Source organism: Oenanthe melanoleuca, chromosome 7 (assembly GCF_029582105.1).
Source record: "Oenanthe melanoleuca isolate GR-GAL-2019-014 chromosome 7, OMel1.0, whole genome shotgun sequence".
NCBI classification, from domain to species: domain Eukaryota; kingdom Metazoa; phylum Chordata; class Aves; order Passeriformes; family Muscicapidae; genus Oenanthe; species Oenanthe melanoleuca.
In genome coordinates, this window is record NC_079341.1 from 29871341 (window position 1) to 29898153 (window position 26813).

General features: G+C 41.7%; 2 protein-coding genes across 4 annotated transcripts in view; one reads left to right on the top strand and one right to left on the bottom strand.

Annotated features, from left to right (window-relative positions):
• ACTR3 (actin related protein 3) overlaps positions 1-3912 on the bottom strand; it is a 29100-nt gene extending 25188 nt beyond the window's left edge. Inside the window, exon 1 of the mRNA XM_056496103.1 lies at positions 3682-3912. Within this exon, the coding sequence (XP_056352078.1) occupies positions 3682-3725 (44 nt within the window). The 5' untranslated portion in view covers positions 3726-3912. The remainder of the gene's footprint in view (positions 1-3681) is intronic.
• Positions 3913-17035: 13123 nt separating this feature from the next.
• SLC35F5 (solute carrier family 35 member F5) overlaps positions 17036-26813 on the top strand; it is a 29546-nt gene continuing 19768 nt past the window's right edge. Inside the window, exons 1-5 of one of the 3 annotated variants that reach the window (XM_056496138.1) lie at positions 17036-17126; positions 20078-20148; positions 21610-21688; positions 24391-24532; positions 25538-25681. In XM_056496138.1, the coding sequence (XP_056352113.1) occupies positions 24398-24532; positions 25538-25681 (279 nt within the window). In that variant the 5' untranslated portion in view covers positions 17036-17126; positions 20078-20148; positions 21610-21688; positions 24391-24397. Of the gene's footprint in view, positions 17127-18086; positions 18167-18508; positions 20149-21609; positions 21689-24390; positions 24533-25537; positions 25682-26813 lie in introns of those variants that run through there. The other 2 variants (XM_056496139.1, XM_056496140.1) reach the window with 2 other exon arrangements.

Sequence of the window (26813 nt, forward strand, 5' to 3'; positions counted from 1 at the left end):
AGGCAGCAAGAACAATTCCAATACCCAAAAGGCACAGAGTAAAACACTGCAGCCTACTGTGATTAAAAAATGACTAAGAGCCTTTTCCTTTCCTTGGTACATTGCTCACATACTTTATGGGAAGAGCTCCATCTCATTTTTCTATTTTGGATTTTTGTTTTAAAATGCATGTAATCCTTAGATACACCTAAGTATGAAGTAAGTCTCATTTACAGCATATCGACTGACTTCAGGAAAATCAAAAATTTGCCATTGTTTGAAGGATATAAACAGAACAGCGCATAGATGCTACCTCATAGCTTATTGCTCATGGACCTGGTGCCCATCTTTTGTGGAAAGAAGAGAAAGAAAGGGGCTCTAAGCAGCCAAGTGAAGACAAATTCTCTACTAACATGGACAAAGACTTCCTCACAGTAAGGTCCACAGTGCTGGTCTACAGATTACCCAACAAAACAACAATATACTTAAAACTAAACTAGACAAGGGTATTTTATAACTATTTCTAGATATAGAAATAAATAACACAGGGTTTAACAGTTATGTTAAACTAACTGGGCTCTTGAGATTTTTCATATCATGCCTGTAACTCAACTGTATCATTAAAAGGACAGTGCTTCACACAAGTAGCTTGTAAAACCACAAGCAGTGTCAAATATCTTATTTTCTAGGTATCAAGTTTGCTTAAGCAAAGAATGCAAATGTCAGGGTAACAAATGTAACACTGGAAGAATTTCAGCTGCATCTGATTGCCATGTCACTGATTAAACAAATTTCCCAGCTCCAGCTGTGAGACATGTACTTAGATAACCCCTAAAAAGTTTGACTGAGCTGTTAAAACCTCAAGTAACAGTCACCATAGTATCTCCCCAATCTCTTCTGTGTTTTGGTCTCCTTATGCCTTGAAAGAAGTCCTTATCATTTGTATCATCTGTGCAGGCTGTTGCTGAAAAGCAGAACTCCATTGCCTTTCCCATCCCTCTGTCTTAGATGGCAAAAATACCGACACACATTAAAAAAAGCCCAAAATGTAACATTCAAATAAACAAACTGAACTGTGCTACAAACACAAGACATAGGAAGACATTCTTCAATACCACTTATACACATGCCCTTTTGCTGACTGAGGTCAATTCTGCTGAGATTACAAACTATCAACCCTTCCCTCTAAAAAAAACCCTACTTATTGGAAAACCAGAGCATATTTTAAAGCCTATTCTAAGCAAGGCAGCTCCTTTCACCCTTTCTGTTTTGGCTGTATTTTCAAAATCTCTTTTCTTCTTTTTGGGGCTATATTTAATTTGTCTGCTTTCTGTCATTTTGGCAGACAGGACAGAACACTGAGACCTCAGCTGATCCGCACTGAGCACAGTGATAACACAATCTGTGTTCTCACACAAAGTGAGATGGACTGCGAGGGCTGCACTAAATAAAAAATAAAAGCCAAGAGCAAGATCATGGCATCATAATCCACTGCACTATTACCCACTTGTTTCTTATTCATCTCAACTACTGTATTTTTGCTTTGTAAATTCACCATTTTATATTTTTGTCTACTGAAATTATTGAATTCAAACCACTCCAACACTAATCTTTACAGTGCTACAAATCTTTGCCCCCACTTTCTTGAAGTAGAATTTTACGGAAGAACAACCACAGATGAGAAAATGCACCTGAAAAGCCCAGAGAATAAAATAGGCTGGGCTGCATTAAATATATATAGTGCACAATAAAACAGCACTGGAGCATTTTTTAATGATTTGTAGGGAAATAAATAAAAAGGAGCAAGACTTGGCTAACACCATATTCAAGACAGAGCACACCATCTGAAGTGAAGTTGATTAATGGTATACTTGCACACACATCTTCCTCAGGACCATTTGTTTTAACACTCATCCCTTGGTACACCTCTCACATCAACAAGACAAAGTTATTTCTCACACAGCTCTGTCCTTGCATGCTGCTCCTGCAGGGCACTGCTGAAAGCTTTAAGCAAATTTCTAATCCAGTGGTCACAACCACTTACAAACCTATAAAGACATAATTATTGCTTTTAATGGGACTACCAGTGATACACACACGTGGGATGGGAAAAAGCCTCTGGTGGCATGTGGCAGAGAAGTTACAGATCTTTTGCTTTGAAAGACAAACAGCACTCAGGCACACACCCTCATTCCCACTGTGCTAGCTTTCCTCCATCCCACAGAATTCAAGGTTTTAATTCTGCTTTCACTACACGAATGACTTCTTCATACAACTGATAGAAACGCAGACATCAGACACACATACACATGTGCCTGCTCTTCCTAAAGACCAACTTACTAATGTCCTGCACCAAACATAAGAGATTCTTATGGGGATGATGAGCACTTGATTTCAGAAACAGAAGGAACACGCCCTTTCAAGAAAGCATGATAGATACCTGCATCTACAGAGCACTCACTGAAAATTTTCTTTATTTTTAGCAAGAGGGATGAGAAGTGAAACAAAAGTAAAAAAAAACGAGTTAAAGAAGCAGCATGCCATCAGCGATAGCCAAAGAGCCTTGAAAATACAGCAGTGCTTTCCCTCCCAATGAAAAGCCGATGCTTGATGGAGACGCTTCCTCTTTCCGACGGCGCTCCGGCAGCGGCACCGCGGAGCCGCCCGGCCCGGCACAACCCGGCTCCCCGGGCACCTCGGGGCTGCCCCGGCCCGGCACAACCCGGCTCCCCGGGCACCTCGGGGCTGCCCCGGCCCGGCACAACCCGGCTCCCCGGGCACCTGGGGGCTGCCCCGGCCCGGCACAACCCGGCTCCCCGGGCACCTCGGGGCTGCCCCGGCCCGGCACAACCCGGCTCCCCGGGCACCTCGGGGCTGCCCCGGCCCGGCACAACCCGGCTCCCCGGGCACCTCGGGGCTGCCCCGGCCCGGCACAACCCGGCTCCCCGGGCACCTCGGGGCTGCCCCGGCCCGGCTCCCCCGGGCCTGCTCCGCACGGCTCCTTGTGCCATGGAGCGCTGGCACCGCGCTCTCTGCACCGCCTGGCAGCTGCTGAACGAAAAGAAACGTTTCCAAAGCGGATTTGGTTCAGGTTTGACACTGAAAACTGCCTTATAAGGTATAAAAGCCCGAAAGCAGGAAGAGGCTTTGACAAAACTAAGGAAGTTCCTTTGCGCCTGCTCGATGGAAGGGGAGGGGTTTTTTTTCTTCCACAGAGAGAAGTAACACAGAATAAATGACATTATCCGCACATTTAAAAAAAAATAAACGCACACGATTCCCCCAGATGGCGCCGGGCAGAGCGGCGATTCCCCCGAGCCGGGGCGCCCCAGGGGCTCCGGGAGCCGCGTCCCGCTCGCCCGCCCCGGCCCCGGCAGCCGCACAAGGTCCCGCACGCCGGCCCCAGACCGATGGGGACGGCCCCGACCGGCCCGAGAGCAGCGAGCGGGGCCGCGGCGGGACACGGCTCCCGGCAGCCGGAGAGCGAAGGGCGGGGAAGGGAAGGCGGCTGGATGCTCCCCCCGGCCCGGCCCGGCCCAGCCCAACCCACCCCTCCCGGCACCGGCCCCGGCCCCGCGGCGGCTCGGGCGCGGCTGCCCGGCCCGGCGGCGCGACCCCCGCCGCCATCTGCAGCAGCATCGGCGGCGAAACCCGCCCGGCCCCGCCCCGGGCGGCCCCGAGCTGTCAGCGGCCGTGCCTCACCCCGTGCCGCAGTCCACCACGCAGGCCGGGAGCCGCCCTGCCATGCTGGTCGGTAGCGGCGGTGCTGGGGACGGCGGGCAGCCCTGGGCTCCGGCGGGGCTCGACGGGCTGCGCTCGGCGGCACCGAGGGACTTCCGCAGGGCGGGCGCTGCCTCCGCCCCCGCCCGCTGCTCGCTGCCCGGCGAGCCCAAGATGGCTGACCCGCCCCGCCCCGTGACGTGCGGTGGCGCGGCCTCGCCCGCGGGCGGAGCGCCGAGCGCCTCAGGGCGGCGGGAGAGCGCGGCTGCGGGCCCGCGGGTGCCGCGGGTGTGGCACCGGCTCGGCCTGGGGAAACACCGCCGGGGTCACCGGGCCGAGCGGCTCCGTGCCAAACACACCGTGTGCCACGGCCAGGCTTTCCTTAAACACCGCCAGGGACGGGACTCCACCGCCTCCATGGGCAATCCAATGGGCAAATCCATCCCAATCACAGAGCTGCTAGGGTTGGAAGGGAGCTGTGGAGACCCCCGGGCCCGTGCCCCTGCTCGGGCAGGCTCACCTGGAGCAGTGACTCCAGGCGGGTTTGGAGTGGCTCCGGTGTGGGCACTCCAGGCCCTCCCCACGCAGCTCTTGGTGTAAAAAAATCCTTCCTGGTGCTGAGGTGAAACTTCTCGTTCTTTAGTCTATGGCCAGTGCTCCTCGTCCTGTCACTGGGCACCACTGAAACGAGTCTGGCACCGTCGTCTTGGTACCTGACCTTGAGATATTTAAATGTATTAGTGAGATCCCCTCTCAGCAGGCCCAGCTCCTGCAGTCCCTCCTTGTGAGAGAGATGGGACAGACCCCTGCCATCATCTTTGTCCCAAAGAGGGCAGGACACAGTGCACTGTTGGAGTCTGGTGCTCAGGTGGACAAAATACAGCCTGTAGTATTCTCTTTCTTTCCACCTTCCACAACCCTTCAGGCTTTGAAGGACAGAGTGCTGAGCACCCCAGGTCTGGCCCAGTCCTTGCCCTGTGGTGTACTGCAGCCACACACTACTTCTTGTTAGTTTTCAAATTATCTTAGTGTTTTAATGGTTATCATATTCGACATTTCAGGTATGTTCAGTCCTTTGTTTTCTACTCCTGCCTTGGCAATGACAAGGTGTGAGCTTCACAGTATAATAGGATGTCAAGCTGTGAACAAATTTGGTAGTCCATCAAAATGAGTAATTGTCTATGTCAGGACTCAGCTAGTGCTAATGGATCTTAATGGCTCTAATAAGCATCACCGGGGGTCTCCACCCCACAGTCCTTGTCCCAGAGAACTGGAGACCCAGTTAAGCTCAGCTCTGGCCCTTCAGATTTTGTCTGAGCTATGCTGTAGGTCTGTCCTAGCCTTGCTTGCTGGCTTGCTATTAGACTTGCCTTGTCCCTCTGGTAGCCTCTACACTGGTCCTGTCCTGGTCTGACATCCTGACTTCACCTTGGAGCTGTGTAGCTGCAGGTGGCCCCGTGCCCCTTAGGGAACCCTCCAAGTAATCTCACAGTGTTCTTGCTTCCTTCTTCAAGCATGTTCTCCTCACCTGCTTTCAGCTATCTCTAATTAATAACCTCTCTGCCATTTTTCACTGGAGGGATAGACTAGAGTCTGTGCCAAAGCAAAGGAAGGACTAGACTAGGTACATGCCCTTCAGGATGAGAGAGGAGAGAGCAAAACCATCCCTTTCAGTAGCAGCAGCCAGGCAGTTCATTTGGGAAGTTCAAGTCACCATCTGGCTTCTGTGGGCTACCAGATCTTCCTGAGGAACATAAGCAAGGAAAGGAGACATTGAGAATATTAACATTTTTATTTTAATGTCAAAGCAAATTATGACTAGAACATTATGAGACATTTTACAGATAACGAAACGGATTTCTGCAGGATATTGTGTGGCTTGTGAGCTGTGCTGAGGTAGAATATTAAAGATTAATATCTCTGAAAGCTTTTCAGAGAAAGTGCAAATAGCCCTTTCCTTTGTATGTGTTGCTGTGTGTGCGTAGGTAAATATTTATCTATAATAAATATATAAAGGATATAAACTACCATGTGGACTTTTCACTCTCTTCTCAGTTTTATTACCTGGTAGTCAGAGTTATAGATGCAGCAGGTTCAACTGCTGCATCTGGCAGATGGAATCATGGAATGAGAGAGCAGCTTTGGGCTCCAGCTGCTGGAGTTAAAGTGTCCTCCCAGAAGAGCATAAAACAAGGTCCAAAAACCTGAGGCATGTGGAAAGGATGGAGCTGGCAGGTCCTGTCCAGGCCATACAGCTCACAGAGGAGATCAGGACCAGAGTTAATTTACCCAGCTGCAGTGAGACTTCAGAACAGAACAATCACTTGTGTTCTAAAGCTGACCAGCATTTATTACCTAATATTCCCAAATAATGCTCCTGATTAGTCTTGCTAAACCTTAATAGCAAAGTGAAAGGACAGAGTAGAATGGCTGTAATAGTGTGCTGGAGACTTTCTGCTTGCAGAAGCATCATTTCACTATAAAACTTTAAATCATACCCAAAAGCACTCACTGTAATGCACTCTACAGAAAATATCTCGTCTCTGAATTTATCTTTTCCTCCCTGTAAGTATAAGTGTTTTCTGGGAAATGGTGGGGCACTGAGCAGAACAAAAAGGTTGAGCAGAACAAAAAAGTACTGCAGGTCATATGGAAAGTGAAACAATTCTGTTAAGCAACTCCAATGCAATCTCTTGCTATCAGTGTGTGTTCTTCCTGAGTCTGCATGAAGTATGACATTGAAAAAGAGCAGTGCTGGTGCATTTTAGTTTACTGAATTACAGTAGAATTTACATTTGAGGACCAAAAAGCATAGGATTTCTCTCAGTATCAAGGTGCCAAGTCAATCACAGTTTTGCCAGGGAAGGAGTTGAAAGACTGAACTCCCTGGCTATGAGATCTCATGTTTCATTTTATTAACCTTGCCAGATGCAGTTTTCAGGTGGCTGTGGACTCAGGCACCAGTCCAATAAAATAAAGGGGCAAGATTTCTCTTTAAGCAATATTATCTCACATTGTTGGACCATAAACACAAGTTTGATATATTAACTCATGCAAATTCAAATAGATCAATCTAAATTTCAATTTTGATTTCTGTATAGAGCTTTTGTAGTTTTATGCACTGGCATCTAGATTATCTTGGTGGATATTTTTAGCATAGAAATCTTGTGCTTAAATCACAAAATTGAGCTTATAAAGCTGAAATTCAGCTAGATCCAGCAGGGTTGCTGTACTGATTGGTTTTCCAACCTTTACTTATTTCTTTGGTAAAGAAAAGCCTACAGTCTCTTTTCATAGTGTAATTTTCTGAATCTTTTCATCCTTATTTGGCCAAAAGTCAGTTCCTGGGCTATGAAAAGCTTTTCATTGTTTCAGGGTGTACCAGAAATGAAGTTTTTAATGTGTGGAGGCAATGTCTTAGTATATTCTCAATCTTACCAATGGAATGGAAGTGACCAAAAGCCTGAATTGCCTTTACCTGGAATTGCCTGTCTCTGGAAGTGTTCACAAAACATATGGATGTGGCACTTGGGGACATGGTTTAGCTGTGAAAATAGTGGTGCTGAGCTGGTCTTAGAGGTCTTTTCCAACCTTTATGATTCCGTGAAATCCTGTACAGCACACATAATCTAGCAATAGCATCCTTCTATGAGGCACCAAGTCCAGCTTCTGTAAGCACCGTTGGATTGCAGGTGATCTTTTCCTAAACATCCATGATAACAGAAGTAATTACCATTGCAGAGCATCCTCCTTCTGTTGCCATCTGCCTCCAGGCAGTTTACAGTGCAAGGGAATGCAGATGAATACAAATGAATGAGGGATGAGAGGATTAAAGTCAGAAGGAAAGTATTTCTATTAATCAACAGGTAAACAGAGATGCAGTCTAACAGTTTGATTCAGATGGAAAGAATTTGCAGACAGCTTTCTGCAAGTGTTATACAGATAAGTCATGGGGCTGCACAGTTTTCCAAGATGCAGGTATGGTTTACCAGCTCCAGCAATGCTAAGTGTTAAAATTTCCTACAAGTACCACATCCTGAAGAAGTATCCTGAAGCTAGACAAAGCATTACAAATCCCTTGCTAAGCTGTGTGGGAAGCTTTTCAGCATCCTGCTCACTCTGGATCATTTTCATGCAGTTAATGGCCTGCCCTTGAACATGCAGGAAGAACAACGCTGTGAATCCATATATAGATCCAGGCCTGGGAAGTGCAGTAAAGTGCAAGAGAAAAAAAACCTAAAAGCATAAGGAAGTTCCAGGAGTGGAAGGATTTTGGAAATGCCCAGGAGGGCTGAGAATCTGATGCCTGGATCAGAATGTTGCCATTCAGATTGGTATAAACTGAATTTAAAAGGCACCTTAATATCCAGTCCATCACACTGAACAGCCCTTAAGCCCAGCTAAACATGACAATAAAAGCTAGAGAAACAGCCAAGAAAAATCAAAAGGTTATCCAATGGGCAAAATTTCTTTATTGTAAATAATTATTTAGAAGTACACTGCTTAATCTCTTAACCATCATGTTCTGAGTATTTTAATATAAATAGGTTTTCCAATAGTTGAGAGAATTCTACGGAGAGCTAAAAAAACCCAAAACATTTTATCTACCCAGATAAAGGATGTGTAGATTTCCCCCACAAGAAGGGCCACAAGCAAGATTACGGTGTAATTGGTTGATTTTGGCATAGCTATAGCAACAGCCATATGGGAGGCATGTAATTTCATGGAGCTGCACATGGTGAAGTCATGGCAAATTACCAGGAACTCATTTGATGTGGCTGCTCTCCAAGAGTTCATCAAAGATCAACTAAAACCATTAACTTTCAAAATATAATTAGTCCAACCATATTTTTTTCTAAATGAAGGCTGAGAAAAAACCCAGCTGTAATTCTTGGTACATTGAAACAAGGTGTGTAAGGAAGAGAGGAACTTATAAACTGGGGCTTGTTTATATCCTTGGACTATTGTGATGATAACACTACTATTGCCCAATTTATTAGGTAGGAATAAGAGCAAATCATGTATCAAAAGACAAACCTGGAAAAATAATTTTGCTGAAAATATGATGCCTCAAGAACTTGATGTTCTGGGCTGAGGCAAAATCTGCAAAAGTCAGGGGAAACTGCATTCCTATTTACAGGTTGCTTTTCCATTCAAAATTGGTTATCTGTGTGCTGTTATTCTGTTCTTTCTCATAACATCTTAGTCCTTTATAATGCCACTGTAAGAGAACTAGCAGAAGGATGGCAGGTTCTACACAGTCACACCTGAGAGCCAAGGAATAGCAGTGCACAGTTTGCCCATGATCAGAAAGCCTGGGGTTTTTTTTGTGTAATAAATACATTATTATGTGTTCTCAGTGCACCTATTTACTTCCTTGGCTGGAACAAATGTGTATTGCTGCCTTTTTCATGTGACCCACACACTTCAACTGAACTGAGAACCTAAATCAATCACAGCTGTAAGTGCCTGCATCACCTGACCTGCATCAACTTTCATGCTCACTGTGTCATCAACATTAATTTGAGCAAAACCAATGACAACTCACATATTTATGTAAAATCACTGTTTTTCATTTAGTGGTCCTTTATTTTTATTTTCAAAAATGTTAGCTGTTTGCTAAATAAAACCAGTGTGTCACCAGTTTGCAGTTTAGCAGCTGTTTAACTGTTTTCTGAGCTTTCCAGCAGAGCACAGGAGCCCACAAGGGTAAAACTGAGCCTTAAAACAGGGGCAAGTACCAGAGGAAGAAAAGCTGGATTGGAGAAGAGGATCAAGGTGAACCTAGTGGGTCATTTCACAAAAGAAGTAGCATGAAGAGTCATAGAGAGTGCAGTGGCACCATGGGATTTTTTTGCTACTCAACCATTTGAAACTGCGAGCAATTGAATATGTGACAGGTAAACAAATGGGTTTCTGTTCTGAGACATTTATCTGGCTTTCACCATTCCTTATCTACTTCTGAGAGGGTTTGGCTGCTAATATTTGACCTCTCATTCTAAATAGCTTTTCATAAGAGGATTGTTTAGAAACACTCATATTGTTCGTGTTTGGATTTCTCCTTGGTGTATGAATTTTGATAAAAAAATCTATTCTCTTCAGCTGACCCGAACTGTTGACTCCTCAGATTAGCTTTCAGAAGACAATATGTGTCATAAGGTTATTATATCACATCTGTGGTCACTGTGCCACTCTACTCTTACTGTATTTACTTCAATATAATGCAAGGAGGAGAGGAGGGCTAGGAGGAGAATTTGGAACTCACATGGACAGATGTCCTTCTCTGGATGCAGAAAGGTGCTGCTTGAATATATAGTATCAGTCATCTGGATATTATAGCACCCACAGTTCTGTCAGAGAAGCATGGATGAGCACTCTCCAATTGTCTTTAGACAAAATAGGACATAACTAAAAATACCCCTTCTGATGGGTTAAATTATTTGGCTGCCTACTTTCTAGCAGGATAGGGAATGTTCTCTCACAGAATAGGGAACATTCCCTTCACCAGAGCTGGGGGAAGGCAATGAACAGCTTGAGCAGCATCTTTTTCAATTATCACAGCTATCTGCAGTCCAAGTTTCTTATTGAGAGCTATGATTTATTTAGAAACAATATACAATACTACTTAGGTTAGTCAGCAGTAGAACACTTTAAAAAGACTGTGTTCTTCAGGAAGTGTATAACTCAATCTATTTCTAGTGAAAATGCTGCTTGCATACAGAATAGAAACAATTTCAAAGCACTGTTTCTGAATCCTAGGTGCCTCTATACAGGGTTATTCTATCTTTTGGGTAATATATAAAGCAACTGTAATCTCATTTCTGTAAAGATGGGGTTCCTTGCTTGTCATACTCAAAGACTGTAGGAAATTTTCCTGAAATAATACCTTACTAAATCACCAGAATGTATAAAAGCTGATTTGCAGCTCTACACAGCTGTATCTGACACTGTAAGGACCATGTGGATATCTCTGAAGAAGGCCACAGCCAGTTTTTTAATGATGTGGTCTCCACATGTCCAGTGTCAAAAATATATCAAAACTAACACATTGTATCCAAGCATTTCTCTCACTCTGCTGCTTTAAAAAACAGTATGGAAAGCAAACACTCCAGTCAATTATGCTAATGAATATATAAATTGGACAAAATCTTCTAGACAAACAGATTACAATAATTATGTTAGCCCTTACTGTGAGAATAGGGGCATTAAAGTCTCTATTTGAAGCACTACATGCCTGTTCAATTTGTTGTGCCATCCTAACAAGCCAACAGACTTGACCTTTATGAACAATACACTTTGAAACCTTTTGATCTAAAAATAATGCACCAGCAAAGCCTCAAACCATGCTCTGTCCATGCAATTCCTCACCTGATAAAATTTCATTTTTGGTGCAGTTTAAGAGCATCTGAATTGAGAAGACCAGTGGTGTTAAAATTAGAAGATGTGAGAAACAGAACTTTACCTCCTGTATTTCCCTGCAGAACAGCTGCCAGTTTAATCCATTTGTGTGCTCTCTCTCTAGAACCCACGCATACACAGGAGGTGTCCCTTGCTAATGGGGTAAGAATCAATGTGGGACTTTCATTCCTTTGCTTTAGGCCCTTCTGAGGAGAATCCCCTCCTTCTCTGGAGCATTATGCATTCCCAGCAAGGGATCAGTTCCTACTGCCATATTGGGCAAAGCTTGCATTCCCTTTGAAAACCACCTTATGTTGCAATGTGCCTCCATGAATCATTGTGATTATTCACCCAGGAATGTGCAAAAGCACAAATGTAAAAATCTGTTCTGTGTTCTGAAGAGGAAGGGTCAGATTATCAGCACTTCCATCTAATTAGACTTGTGTTGAGAGAATTGCTTGACCTGAACTTTAGGAGAGTTACTTTAATGGGGATATTCAATATACATATAAAATTCACTTTTGGCTCTCTGTTAGAGCCTGTTTGGTGTTTTTGGATCACATCTCCAGCAGGACAGGTATTCATGCTCACACATGCATTTCTGGTGTTCAAATGGCTCTTTGGTTGCCAACATGCATGAAGGCTATACATGCAGTCCACTCCTACCCATGATTTATCTCAATGGCATGGTAATTCTGTAATTCAGGACACTTCCAAAAGGTTTACTTTCCATTTACTTTTTGGTTTGCTTGAATAGGTTTTCAAATGGTTTTTAAAATTGTCTTTTTAAAAACAATTAATGATCACAACTCATCTACTGAAAATAATTGACTGATAGCAATTTAGGAATTTTCAGTCAGGGAAATCTTATTGCCAATTAAGCTTCCTGTTTTCTTTCCTATTATAAATCAGCAGAGTAAAGAGACTGAAGTAAGTGGTGACAAGTTCCCCAGAGTTGTTTTACTCATCTGTAATTTCATTACTAGCTAATATTTGCAAGTAATGTTCAGTAGGAAGCAGAAAAAGCTTTCAGTTCCAATTAATTTTCTACAGCTATTAAAAGTAATAGTTGATATAAAATTACATCACAAAAATATTTGTGGTTTTTCTTCTATTATACTTGCAGAGTAGCATTTTTCCTGTAAGTATCAGTAGTTCTCATAGTGGTCAGCATAGATTTTGTTCAAAATAATACATTTTTAAGCACTAAGATTTTAGAGCTTTTTCATCAGGTAAAACATTTAAGAAAACAGCCATGTGATAGCTCAGCAAGGGTCAAAACCACAAAATGTTTGTAAATACACAAAAAAAGGGACTGAAAATAGAATGGAAATTGTAACTTTAACAGTCTAATTATATTTTATGTATTCTTATGAATGTTTTCATTTCAGTCTCCCAAGAATTGGACCAAGAGGAGAGGAAGGCAGTGGGGATAATTGAGCAATAAAATCATTCCCTCAGTCACAAGAGGCTTTTTGCCAAGCAAGGCTCAGTATGTGAGAACACCTCAAGGACAGTTGGGGGCAAATATAAGACAGTTAAAACCCAAATAATGCAAAGAAGGTGGAGTGGAACAAGGATTACAAGTTGTGTGACAAGATCATTATCCAGTGGCCTAAACCCAAGTAAAACATTTTCTGTTATGTCACAAGACTCTGCCTCAATAAATCCATAAGTGCCCTTGCATTACTGGGTTCACAAAAGGGATTAGCCAAATTCATGGGTTCATCAAGAGCTTTTGAATGCATTGGCTGAATTACATCCTTCCAGATAAGGATGCTGGTACCCATTTATTTCTAAAATCTAGAAGGATGCACCATGGAAAAACTCCCTTGTTTCCAACACCATTTTCCCAGGCATCCATTATGAGACATTAGGGAGACATTGGGATTCTGAGCTAGATGGACTTTTGATCTAACCCAAGAGGACAGGGGAGCACCCCACTGTCATGCACCCTACACCAAGTCTGCTCCTGAACCCTCAGACTGTATCCTTTCCCTGAGGAGAACAGAAGATGATCAAAACTGACTTTGTCAGTTTGAATTTTTAATACAGTTTATTCTGCTGCTTTGCCTTGTTCACCAACATGAATGTCTTGTTCATCAAAGATCTGTTCCAAATCCTTTTGAAGGAAGCATTTCTCTAAAGTAAGTAGGTTCAATTCATCCAGAGAGCTCTATTATGAGACCAACAGAGTATTAAATTTCATTCTTGGGATCTGATCTATTTCTTCCAAATCAGCTTTTATGTTCTTGTAAGTAGAATGTATATGAGCAAGTGCTAAATTCAAATTTTCTTGATAAGTACGATTTAGAAGGTTTGCATGTTTTGTGGATGTTTTATCTTATGAAAATATTACAGTGCTGCTGGGAACTAGATATAATTTTGTTTTGCCTACTAAAATGCTATGCATGTAACTAAAATATTTACAGCAAGAAAAATAAATATGCAGTATGTGTATATTTTCAAGATACATATTGTTTTATCACATGTGTTTACTAAAATCTAATTCCTGAAAAAGGCACAGTCGAAAACAAAAATGAAATCATTCTCATAATAGTTTCTTTCAGAGAAGACACAAGACCATCATGGGAACTTTTACAATAGGAAGCAAATTACTTAATCAAGAGCTAAAAATAGAGAAGCCTTGTGATGTTTTTAAGTGTAATAGCTACAAACTTCTGGACTTCTGACAATGTTGAACTGCTTATCTCAAAATGCCCCAGGAAACACAGTGTATGCTGTGAGGTGCCTCATCCTGTGATGAAGAAATCTTGGCACTCCACCTGAAGGACAACAGTCCCCTCCTGTTTGCCTGCCCTGATCAAAATGCTTACACTCAGAACCTTAACAAGGTGGACTTAACCCTGTTGCCATATTGAGTGCAAACTGCTGCATTGACTCCTAAAGAAGAAAACTCATAAACATGAGAGGAGCACGTGGAGCTGCACCTAGGAAGCTGGTCTTAATTCAGGTGGGATTTCATGTGCTTTCCACTGTCAAAGGAGACTAAAGCATTAAAAGAGAGAAAATCTGCATATCACAGGTATTTTGTCATCACTGCTGCCGATCACTGGAAAGCATTTTCCAGGGGCAGCAAACCAAGCTGAGCTTTTCTGTCAATGCCTGGCCAGATAAGACAAAAGAGCCTGGGAATCTCAACCTTCCCTGCTGCCTTATTTATTATCCCTGTTCAAATGCATTTTTTTTTTTTAATGTAAAACATTCACCCTATTTTAATATAAATTATGCATAATATTTTTCAATGCATTATTTAATAAAGACACTATTAGCTATAGAAAATATTACATGCAGTTTCTCTGTCAGTGTACTGTAGTCATAGCCCTTTGATTTTTCTCTCCAGGTTCTGCTGCTGATGAACTGACTGACCTTGGATAAGCCATGTAAGTTTACTGAGTCTCTGTATAAATATTAAACAAAGATCTGCTACACCCAAGAAAATTAAATGCTGTGAGATGCACACACATTTTTTTCAGTTACATTTTATGTATTTTTCAACGCTGAATTCCACAGAATGCACCATTTCAAGAGGACTGCTATTTTCCTGAAGCTTTGTCTCAGAAATTCTGTTTACATTACGTAAAAACTCTTTACAAAGCTGTAAAGTCACAATTTCATGTAAAAGCATCATATTGCACATTTTGGCAATTTTGGCTGAAAGCCAATAGAGATAGTGAGGCCAGAACAACTACAAATCAATACTGTATTTATAATGTATACTCAGAGTATATAAAAAAAGGACAGTTTGAACTAAGAGAATAATTCACTGCATGTCCTTGTGCCATTTATAGTATAAATGCATCAGAGTAGGGATTGTATCTTACTACTTCTAACAACCAGTTTTATGGGGCATCAGACTTGTTGGATGTCTCTTAGTGCTACTATATGCAAATTAAAACACAGCTGGATTAAGAAATTCAGGCTAAAAAACAAACAAAAACAAAAAAAACAAAAACAAAAACAAAAAAAAAAACAAAAACAAACAAACAAACAAAAAAAAAAACCCAGACCAGTTTCATACTAAAAGTTCTTCAAGTTTTTGGTTTGTTTGTTTGTTTTTTTTTTTAAATTTTTTTTGAGAAGTAATTTTTGTTTATCAACAGGAAATAAGTCAAGCCCAACAGCAAAACTCACCCAGATATATAATGATATCACATTTTTTTTATGAGTGGGAATGGATGTTTCCAATCATTAACCTATAGGAAGGGTAAAATATCATGTTTGATTTCAACAGTTTGTTAGTGTGAGTAGTATTTAAAATAGCTTCACAGCTATATCATATGTATCACCTAATAACAATTAAACACCTTTTTATTCATGTGTATACATTGCTTACTATTGTTTCCTAGCAGTTTTTGCTGTAAACTTTCCAAAATTTGCAGTAGCTAAATTTTGCAAAAAGCTTTATTTCTGTTAACAGGCAATTACTGAATAATCTGCAAGATGTGACATACACCTGATTATCTTTAGGCTGATGTTGAGCTTAATCCTTAGATATTAATCAACAATGACTGCAGAGAGTACTAACATTGACTACAAAACCAAACCAAACACGACCAGAATCTGATTTTACAATTTCATCTAAGCTTATGATAGTTCATTTTATTCAATATTTTTTATAGACTTTGTCAAGTATTTCCTTTCACAGCTTGTTAGTCACTAACATATACATCTCAAAATTTTGCTTTCATTTAGCTTGCATGTCTATGCAACATCACTTTTTCATGATCTTGAAAGTACGTTGATAGGGAAGCAGACATCTATTTTAAAAGTTTAATTAGTTGCCACGACTTTCAGGTCCTGTGAGATTTTGTATCACAGAGCGTTAAGACTATGGTAACAATGAAACTAAGCTTCCACCACCTCACGGCAATTTCAGGACATTTCTCATGGTCTTCATGTTCATGGTCTTGCAAACTTTGGTTTTTCTTCTTCCCTTTTTTTTTTTTTTTTTTTGACAGACCAGTTTCAAGCTCCATCCCACTTCTCCATCTCTAGTTCTTCATTCCGTGATCCCTTCTCTGTTCCTATATATATATATATATATATATATATATATATATATATATATATATATATTTATATGGTTTTTTAAAATTTTTTTTTAGTTGTTTATCTTACAGTTTTGGAAGAGCCTGTATAAACGCCCGTGTCTCCGGAGCAGGCTCTGCTCCGCCAGAGCTGTTCTGCCATTCCCTCGTTGGAGAGGTGGATCCCTGTGGAGCAGCGGGCGCTGCTCCCGCTGCCAGCGGCGCTCCCGGGAGCCGAGGCGGAGCTGCCCGGGACCAGCGGGAGCCCGGGGCTAGCAGCCCGCTCCGGCTCTTCCCCGCCCTGCGGAGCGCTCCCTCCTCGCCCCCGTTCCCCCGGGCAGGAGCCGGGAGCGGCCCCGGAGCCGTGCCCAGCGCGGGGCTTCCCGCGGGACGCGGAGCGGAGCGGGCACGGCAGCGCAGCCTGGGCTGCAGACGGGATGGGAACGGGATGGGAACGGTGAAGGGAACGCTGATAGGAAGGGGGTCGGTGGTGGCAATGGAATTGGGGATGGGGACGGGTACGCGGATGGGGTTAGGGATGGCGACGGTGATAGGGGATAGGGATGGGGATGGAGGCGGGGTTGGTTATGGTGACAGTGATGGGGACAGGGATATGGATGGTCATGGTGATGGTGACAGTGATGGGGACAGGGATATGGATGGTCATGGTGACGGTGATGGTGACAGTGACGGTGACAGTGATGGGGACAGGGATATGGATGGTGATGGTGACAGTGACGGTGACGGTGCTGGTGACAGTGCTGGTGACAGGGTGTCCCCGCCGCCCCTCCCGCTCCGGGCGCGGGGCGGGCACAGCGCAGGGCTGTGGAGCCGCGGGCCGAGCGGCTCGATGGGCCCGGCGCGGGCGGGGCGGCCGCTCGCGGGCTCGGCGATGGATTGCGGCTGTCCGGCACGGGCGGGCGGGCGGTGCCGCCGCCGGACGGAGCGCGGGGGGCGCCGGGCCCGGCGCGGCCTCAGGTACCGGCAGCGGGGCCGGGAACGGGCGGGTCCCGGCGCTGCCGGGGTGGCGCGGGCGAGAGGCCCCGCAGCGCTGAGCGGGGCCGGGCCCGGGAGGGAACTTTGTTCCCGGGGGTGCGGTGCCCGTGTGCCGCCGCCCCTCGGCCCCGTCCCGCAGAGCGCTGTGTGTGTGTGTCTGTGTGTGTCTGTGTGTGTCTGTTCGTGGGGCTCCGCTCTCCCCGGAGCGAGCCCGTCCAGCCGTGACCGGGCAGTGACTGCGCCCCTGGGCTCGGCAGGGCGAGGCCGCGCCTCGGGTGCCGTGTCCTGCTCCGTGCCCTGCTCCAGGAAAGAGTCCAGGCGCTGGAGCGTGTCCGGAGAAGGGCCGCGGGGCTGAAAAGGGTGTGAGCACACGTCCTGCCAGCAGTGTCTGAGGGAGTTTAGCCTGGAGTAAAGGAGGCTTTGGGGAGACCTTATTGCTCTGCACGGCTCCCTGGCAGGAGCCAGGTGGGGGTCGAGCTCCCAGGCAGCAGTGACAGGACAAGGGGACTCTGTTAAACTGCGCCAGGTTGGACATTTGGAAGAGTTCCTTTACGAAAGGGATGATTAAACGATGGAATGGGCTGGCCAGGGAGCTGGTGGAGTTGCCATCCCTGGAGGTGTTTAAGGAAAGCCTGTGCCATGGTCTGGTTGACAGCGTGATGTTTGGTCCTGGGTTGGATTCGATGATATCAGAGCTCTTTTCCAGCCTCATTGATTCAGTGATCCTGAGCTGGCATGCTCTCCTGCCTCGCTGGGTGTGAGGGGTACGTGCTTCCCCTGTTTGGGCTGAGGCTCCCTTTCCTTTCCCCCCGCAGTTTTCAGTGTTCTAGGTGCGAGTGCAGCACACTCATTCTTTCTCCCCCTAGATCACCAGGGCTTGAGCCATATATCCTTTTTTCTTAGGCATCCACTTTTCTCTGAGCGCATTAAGAAGACTTGCTCATTTCCTTCTCTGTGTTCCTGCTACTTTTCCCCAAAGATATCTGTGGGCAGGAAGGAGCCCTCCATTCACTCTGAGTGCGGTAATTTCGCCAATTTCTGCCTTGCCTGGAAGGCTCAGCTTCCAGCTGCCAGCGTGTCTCTGAAAGCTGCCCTGCTGGTTCTTATCAGGGATCTGTGTCTGTATATCCTGTGACAAAGCACGATATGTTTAGTCCTTGCACTAGACAAGATTAGATCTGCAGCATGTGAAATGGATGTCATTTGTAATCCTTAGCTAATGTTAAATGTGGAGCTACTGGTGGCTGAGAGGTTGCTCTGTACGTGGTGAAGCTTAGAGAGGCCTTGGCAGCTTGACAGGAGTTTTTTCCTCCTAATGTTGCTGGACAAGAATAACAAGGAGGTCAGTGTCTGTTCTGCTTGTCAGTTTTCACTCTGCAGACCTGAAACTTGTGTATTTCTAACTCATTGCAGTCAGACTTCAAGTCCAGCAGGGTCACAGCCTTGCTGGGGGTGCTGCAGGAATTTCTGAGAGCTGTGTGCTTGGTTAGGCTGGTAGCTGGTAAGGCCTCTGAGGTATAAAACAGATTAATATTCTACACTACTAGTTCTGCATAGGAAAAGTTGTTTGAAGTGTTGTTTCATGAATTTTCAGTAAGTGCAGAATAGGGAGCTTTCATTTCATTGGTGAAAACATTCAAGCATTCATGTTCTTTTCATTCCATGGACACCCAGATCCAGCTGTGCCATGACAGTTTGATAGCACGACTGTTACATACCTCCAGACTCCTAAAACATATCTTTGATTAAGCTCCTACTTTGGTAATAAAATTAATGTGTTTTCTGTGCTGACTTTGGTCTTGTGTAACTTCCTATGCAGATGGGAGCAGTGATCTCTACTTGCAGAACTCAGTACTGGCATTAAAAACTTGGTTGCTCTTTGGGATCTTTTACTTCACTATATTCTGAGATCCTACAGGAAACTTTCTTTGAGTAAAAATGACAGTGCTGCAGTGAATGTAATAGTCATGTTTCATAAGACTCATTTTTCCATCTCCTCTGAATATTCTTTGCCTTTGCTCTCATCTCATGGTACCCTTTGGAGGTTGAGTGGATGTTAGAATTGTATTAGATTAATGTTGCTTTAATATATGCTTACAGATTTTGACATATAAATGTAAATTGTTTTACTTTCAATTTTGGTTTTTTTCTGGTTAAAGTGAAAGCAGTGTCTCTGCTTCTCTTATCTCAAAAAAAATCCAGTATGGAACAAGAATCACCTGATGACAGAACATGTTAAAAGGGGGAGGAGGTTGTATCCCAGAACTTGTATTGTTGGAGCAGCTGGTATAACTGGAAAAACTAAACCCATTTATTTTGCTTGCAAGCTTTATCTTGATATGTTGTCTTTCAAATAGTATATGAAATAATCTTGAGTAAATACAAGGAAGAATTTCCAGCTAACTTGTTTGCACCATGTCTTGTGACTGAGATGCTGTTCTGTCTTTTGGCATTCATGTTATGTCCTTTTTTTCTGTTTTTTGGTGGCAGAGGGGAGAGACAGGCTGTGTGTTTTCTCCTGGAACAGCAACACTTCTGTTTTGCAATGATTTGGCAATTCTTTGGCCTATAACATTCTCTTCCCTAATTGTCAGTGCAGTTTGTGAAGTTTGTGAATTTCATGTGATTTTCTATTTTTAGGTGGAACTTTTAATGTGAAAATAATCTGCACAAAGAAACATTTATTCCTGCCTTCAGAAGCTGCTTGTTGTATGTTCAGGAGAGGGGAGTTGGGCAGGTTGCTGAGCCTGTTGGCTTTAGTGCAGTCAGCTGTGTGAGCACACACTGTAGGCTACACCATGAGACTGCTTTTTATACCTTTTTGATATCATAAATTGAAGTGGTGACTCTTCTTGCATGATCTAGGGTACAGCAGCATTTTAAAATCAAAGTATAGTGTCATGACAAGAAAATTTTTAATGTTTATTTTTCAGAAGATCTTCATGTAACTGGCTGGAAAATGGTTCTGCAAGATGATAGCACCAACTCTAAGACTGTTGGAATGGTAAATAAATTAAAAAATACTTTAAAAGGTCTCGATGCTGTTTGCTAAAAATTATAATGATATTAAGAAATGTCTTTTAAATGAATATTCCTTTAAATGTCAGATTTCAGCTGGTATGTTTAAAGTTACACTATGTGGAAAGCATGTTTATTTCCTAATAATGGAAACAAAGGGCAAACATTCTGAGTTTCTGCTCTATTGATAGAGTAGAATATGATATTTACTTTTAAACCAAAATTTTTATTTCAGTTTCTTTGTTTTCTGATGGCTTAAATTTATCATAACTTTGTACACTTGATAAATTAAATGTTCTGTTAGGGTAAGGCCTACAATAACAATGCCAAGGTGGTGGCTTCAATCCCTGGGCCACTCACTTAAGAGTTGGTCCCTTCCAACCCAAAATATTCTGTAATTTTGTGACTAATTGCCTTGATGTTCAATATCTATAGTGAGTATTGTCTTTGTCCCATGCTTTTGTAATAAAAAATGCATCTTCCAGTTTGTTGGTTTCTTTGAAGCAGTTATGATCATTTGGTAAACTGTGGAAAAGGTTTAAACTTGCTGGGTGTGTTGATTTCAGTGGGGGCTGAGCTGTGGGCTTGTGTTACCTCTTAATCTAATGGGTGAAAAGCATTTTTTGGGTAAGCATTTAATTCTGCCCTTGCTGCTACTTCTCTTTAGGACACTAATTTGAGACTTCTTAGCATAGTGTGTGACTCCTATTGATTCAGAATATCCCTAAAACAGAGCTTAACTTCACATTAATAATAATGATAATAAAAATTCCAGCACTTTCAGGCAAAAAACTTACATCTCTATTTTGTATAATCTTTCTTTTCCTATATAACAGTTTTAAAGTGAATTTTATTGAATGTATTTATAGGATCTGAGTTTAAAAATTAAAAAAAAAAGTTTTATGTAAGATGATGTTTTGTTTTAATACAATAATAATGCTGTATCCATTTAAGGAAAGATACTGGGCTTTCACAAGACATAACATGGAGGTGCCTTATCTTTCTAGATTATTTTAAGGCCAACAAGCCTATATGTCCTTCCATTACCTTCCTAGTTCTAATGTTTAAATTCTTTGCTGAGGAATGTACACTTAAGAAATAGTGCCTTTCTCTGCATAGCTTAGAAAATCAGAACTGAACATCATCAGGTTCTTGTTCCTCATGTGAACCTTCTATAGTCAATTAATAAGGAAGGGATTGTGTTTTTTTTAATATCAAAATTAGGTGAGGATCCTCTTTTCTTGCAATTCAGGGTTGCCCTGCTGGAATTTTAGATGCAGACCATTCCTTAAGGTTCTAGATCTGTATGTCCCCAACATTTAGGACTTAAGCTGCAGAAGACACTTGTGGAACTTGAAATTTTAGACAGTATTTTGCAAAGATAAATGCTTAATATTTCTATGCACATGATGTTTCACACTTTGGTTTTTTTTGTTTTCGTTTTTAGGAGACTCTCTTCACTTTGACATGAAGTGTGAAGTTTGTTAGTCACCACTTTTGTTTCTTTTTTGCAGTTATTGTGGAAGGTAATATGACAAAAGTCTTGTTCTTGTGTGTTCATTTCTATCAGAGCTTATTACCCTCAAAGTACCGAAGCCAAACATAGAAGTGTGGAATTGTATTTCATTGCGAGTTCATGAATACTGTTGCTATGTGGCACCATGTGTCTGTCAAAAACTTCCCAAAATAGTAGTTTCAATTTGTCTTTGCATTTTTGCTTTTTGTGTGACAGTGTTTTAATTCTGTCCTAAAACTTAGTATTTCAATAGGCTGTTGAATTTTTGCTGAACTTTACAGGCATTTTAGTATTGCTGCTTGGTAACATTTTTAGTCAACTATTTGCTTGAAGGTGCTCATGCTGCACTTTGTAGTCACCTTTCCTCGTTAAGATTTTTGCCTTGTTAGGGAAGGATCAAGCAAAGGCTATATTAGGCACACAGAACTGTTAAACAGATACTTGGTAGTCAGATGAGAAAGTAATAGCTGCTCTTACTTCAACATAAAAAAAGAAATCAACTTCCAAGGCATAATTATGGGCTCTTTATTTAGAATTTTAACATCTACTTATCAAAGATACAGAAGGAATGGTGTAAAATGTACATAGACTGTGAATAACTTTGTGTAACCACTTATCTAAGAAGAGCTGGATGTTCCATCATCCTTTGCTTCACTCCTGTTGAGGGATTTTAAAGCAAGGGATTTGTTCAGGCCTAGTGTGGACAAGCAGAGTACAGGAGGAGAGAGCTGCAGAGTGTGAGTGTTATCCTTGCTGGTCTCTGCTCACACAGGTGCTGGGAACAGCCTGTGCTGGGAGCAGCAGAGCTGGAGGCATGAGGCAGCACCTGATGTGATGTGTCCAGTTGGTCAGGCTGCTGCCATTGCCTCCTGGCTCCCCAGCTGCCTCTCCCCTGCTGCCTGCAGCTCAGAGCTGGAGGAGGGCTGCAGTGCTTTCTATTTCCTCCTTAGCTGCATATTATGAAAACACTCAAGCAATTTTTAAGTATATATAATATAACCATGTAATGGCTTGTAGGCTATTAGTCATAATAAAATGGAGGCAAAGTTTGTAGAGTATAATTTGTAGAATCTGTTAAACCAATTCCTGAAAATTGAAAAAACCTTTATAAGCTTTCAAGCATGAAAACCTTTATGTTAGTTTCCTCAAGTTTAACATAATACATTTATTTGCTCTCTCTTTGAGAACAAATGTTTTCTCCTTTATTCTGTATCAAGTAGAAACTATAATTCCTTGCTGAGTCTTTCATAACTTTGCCTCTCTCTACTTACAGATTTCTGCTTTCTTTTGTCAGTCTCACCATTTTATCAGAAAAGCAGAGTAATTATCCAGAACTGATGCCCACACATGGAATATATCAGCATAGATCTAGTGGTATAATTATACTTAAGGAGCTCTGCCTGTTCATTTTTCTTTTGAAAGAAGCCCTTTAAGAAATGGAGGAAAATGTGTCAAGATTTGAGCATGGCAGAACCTGTATAGAGATGTGAGTCAAAGCAGAAAACAGTGCTGTGATCTCCAATGTGCTTGTGCATATCTGGGCATTTAAATCGTTAATCTGAGTAACAGACTACTCTGGAAAAAAGTAATGTACCTTCCTCACTCACTGAGGACATTGTTGCATTGTCTCTTTCATAAATAGTTTGTAAATAATGAATAGAAAGCAAGTATTTGTATGTTGACACGTGGAAAAAACAAAGTTCAATTTAAATGTATCAAACCACGTTAGCAAAGCAGGTGACCTCTGTTTACTGTGGAAGTCAGAAGCTGCTCTCTGGAGATGATAGCAGCTCCTTGAACAGTTCCTTGAGCTTTCTCTCAGAGATGGTGTTTGAGTTTGTGGTATGCTATGCCATCTGTAGTTAATGAACTCTTAATAAATTGGTTCTTAAAATATATACATAAATAAGTGAAGCTTAAATACCACATACATATCTGACATTCATTAGAGAGCTTGTTAAGGATTCTAGTACAAGAATGAGTCATCAGTCTCTGTCACTTGTATTTGAAGCTTTTTAGTAATATAATTGAAAGTTTTACTAAATTTAGGCCTTCCATAAATTTAGGCCATCCAATGGGCAGCTGTAAAGCTGTGTCACAAATCTGAATTCCCTTGTAGTAGCATTAATGGATTTTTGATAGATTTTCACTGAAATTGTTTCCTATTTCAAATAGCTATATATTTTTTTAAAAATTCAGCTGCATGTGTAGTGTGCTTTTTTTAAGTTTACAATTAATTATTCTATTTTTTCTTGAATCACCTCTTGTTGTAAGGGTTTATAATTTGCCCAAATATTTTCCTATGTCCTCTGAAATATTTGTTGAATGCCTCTAAATTTAAACATGTTTCTGACATTTGTCACAACACATCAATCTAATTTATACTGTCAGGTATCTGAACTTAGCAAAATATAGTGGTTTCAAATTTTGCAGAACTTTTAGTGTAAATTCCAAAAAGATATTGTGTTTTACCTACTTTTTGCTTACTTCATTGCTAAAGCAGTTGATTAAATCTTGACTTTGCAAAAATTTCTTTCTAGTTGTTCTTAATTTCTTGCCAGATCTGTCAAAGATCTGCTTTTTAACAACACAGCCATGTGTGTCCTTGCATATTAGGTCCTGTTCATGTCTATGAAACATTTGCCCCCCAGTGTTTATTTTTTTGTGTCAGTGTAACCTTTTGTGGTTTATTTCTGTGTCCCTCTGGCCCAGGTTCCAAATGGTGTGGGTTTTTGTCATGAACAGGATGAGCTCCCAGAGCAGCTCATCTGCTCAGCGCAGGCGAATGGCTCTAGGAATTGTCATTCTCCTCCTGGTTGATGTGATCTGGGTGGCCTCTTCAGAACTCACTTCTGTAAGTATTGTTCCACACATTTTAAAGGGAAAATAAATGAGAAAGATGCAGCACAAACATGGTAATCACTCATTTCACCAGCCTGAATCCACTAAAACTTACAGATGAGTCAACTCGGTGCCTGTTTCTTTTGAGACAGAAGTGTTACTGACAACTTAAAAATTGAACAGCATAAACTCATAACTGTACTGTCATCAGGAAGTTTATTTTATTATTGCCATATTGATTAAAATGATGCCCATAGGGTTCCCAAAAATTAGTGAATGAGCTGTGACATGGCAGGCTGAGTGTTGTGATGAATTGTAGTTCAGAATGTCCAGAAGTCCAGGATGAAAGGACTCAGGTCTTGGAGTTTAAACCCTGTAATTTTATCTAGTTCATATATTACCCATATTGAAACTGTCGTGGGACTTATTTCATGTTAAGTTTTAGGACTTAAAACACAGCTTTAGCAATGGAAATTGAGTTTTTAATAACTTCCAGTTCAGTTTTCTGAACTGTCATTAAGTTATGTTCTATATCAGTTTTGAAACTAAGCATATACAAATGTTTGTGCTTATCGTGTGATATTAATAAAACATTTTTTGGAACAGGTTGGTGGAGTCACTCTTGATACTGAAATGTATTTAGCCAAAGTAATCTTCTCTAATTTATGATTAGTATGCTTATAAAAGTGGTCTTCAACTTAGAAAATATTTGTATGTAAATGTATTTTCAGTGCTATTTGACTTCAGTAGCATATAAATGTGCTACAATAAGTAGTTTTCCTTCTGTGGCATTGTTTCTTACAAAAAGAAGAAGTTGTTGGCATTGGAGGTAGTTGGGGAGAGGGTTCCCCCAGAACAAGTAGGGCCTTTTGGTTCCTTGGGTCATCCATGCCAATACTCACAATTGTTATTTTGGGAACTAGACTGTGCTGGACTGCATATTTACACCTGATCATTCATTTTGTGAATTCTTGCCTATTTGGTAATTTTGGATACTGCAATTGTTTTCTTTCCACAGTATGTTTTTACAAGGTACAACAAACCCTTTTTCAGTACATTTGCAAAAACATCCATGTTTGTTCTATACCTCTTGGGATTTATTGTTTGGAAGCCATGGAGGCAACAGTGTACTCGTGGGTTTCGTGGAAGGCATGCAGCTTTTGTAAGTATTAGAATTCTGTAGATGTTGTGATATTTGGCTGAGTTTATACAGGAAAAAAATCGTCATAAAATAGTGACTAGGGAAGAGCAAAGGTTCCATATTTGAGATATAAACTGAGTCATGCCACATTGGTCCCTGCAGCCTGGCCTTATATCCTGGGCAATTGCAGAGGATAATTCCTCTTTACAAGAGCTTATGAAACTCACTGTAGTCTCTTGGTTCCCTTTAACTCCCCCAACATCTGTAACCAGTGGAATCAGAACTTGAACTTTGCAGTTGATTTTTAGCACTGACTCTTTTTGTCTCTGGCACAACTATGAATTCTTTGCTAACTGATTTGAGGGATTTTGAGGGGTTTAAAGTTACATTTAGTAAAGGTGGTAGAATTTTTTTGTTAATATTGTTTTTTATAGCTTTTATGCATGAGTGACCTTCTGATGCCCATTCCATAGGCATAGTTTGTGCTAGAACTTAAAATTGTTCTTATATGACAGAAATACTGGGTTTTTTTTCCAAGACATGCTGGGAAGAGCAATTGTTCTGTGCCAGTGTTTCAAAATGCTGAACAGCAGCTCTCAGGAAGCAGTAAAGCATTTGGCCTGATACTAATCTTCACATTAAAAAAACCAGAAAATGTGATCCAAGAACATGCTGTTAATCAACATGTCTTTATAGAAAATAGCTTGTGTGAAAGAAACTGACTTTATATTTCCTGGATATGTTAGACTTCACTGTTAGTGACAATTGTAGGCACAACATATTTAAAGTGTTACACAAATTTTATGTGATTTTTTTTTTCAAAAAGAAAAGACAAAATACAGAGAACAACAAAAAAATTGTTTTTAAAATTCTTGAGTTAAACACATAGAGTGTTTAAAGTTGGCTGATACCTTGATATAATTTTTCCTAGATCAGCCTTTCATACCAAGTGCTTATGTGTAATATGGCATGTGTTAGATTTGATGTTTTTCAGAATCTTCTTAAGATAATTTGGGAGTAAACAGAACTTAGTTTCTTTGCTGACAGCAATGAAATATGAACTGGAATGCAATGAGCAAGAGTGCCCAATCTGTCACATGTTGTGTGTGGCACTCATGACACTGCTACTGGAATCCCATTATTCTTCCTTTTC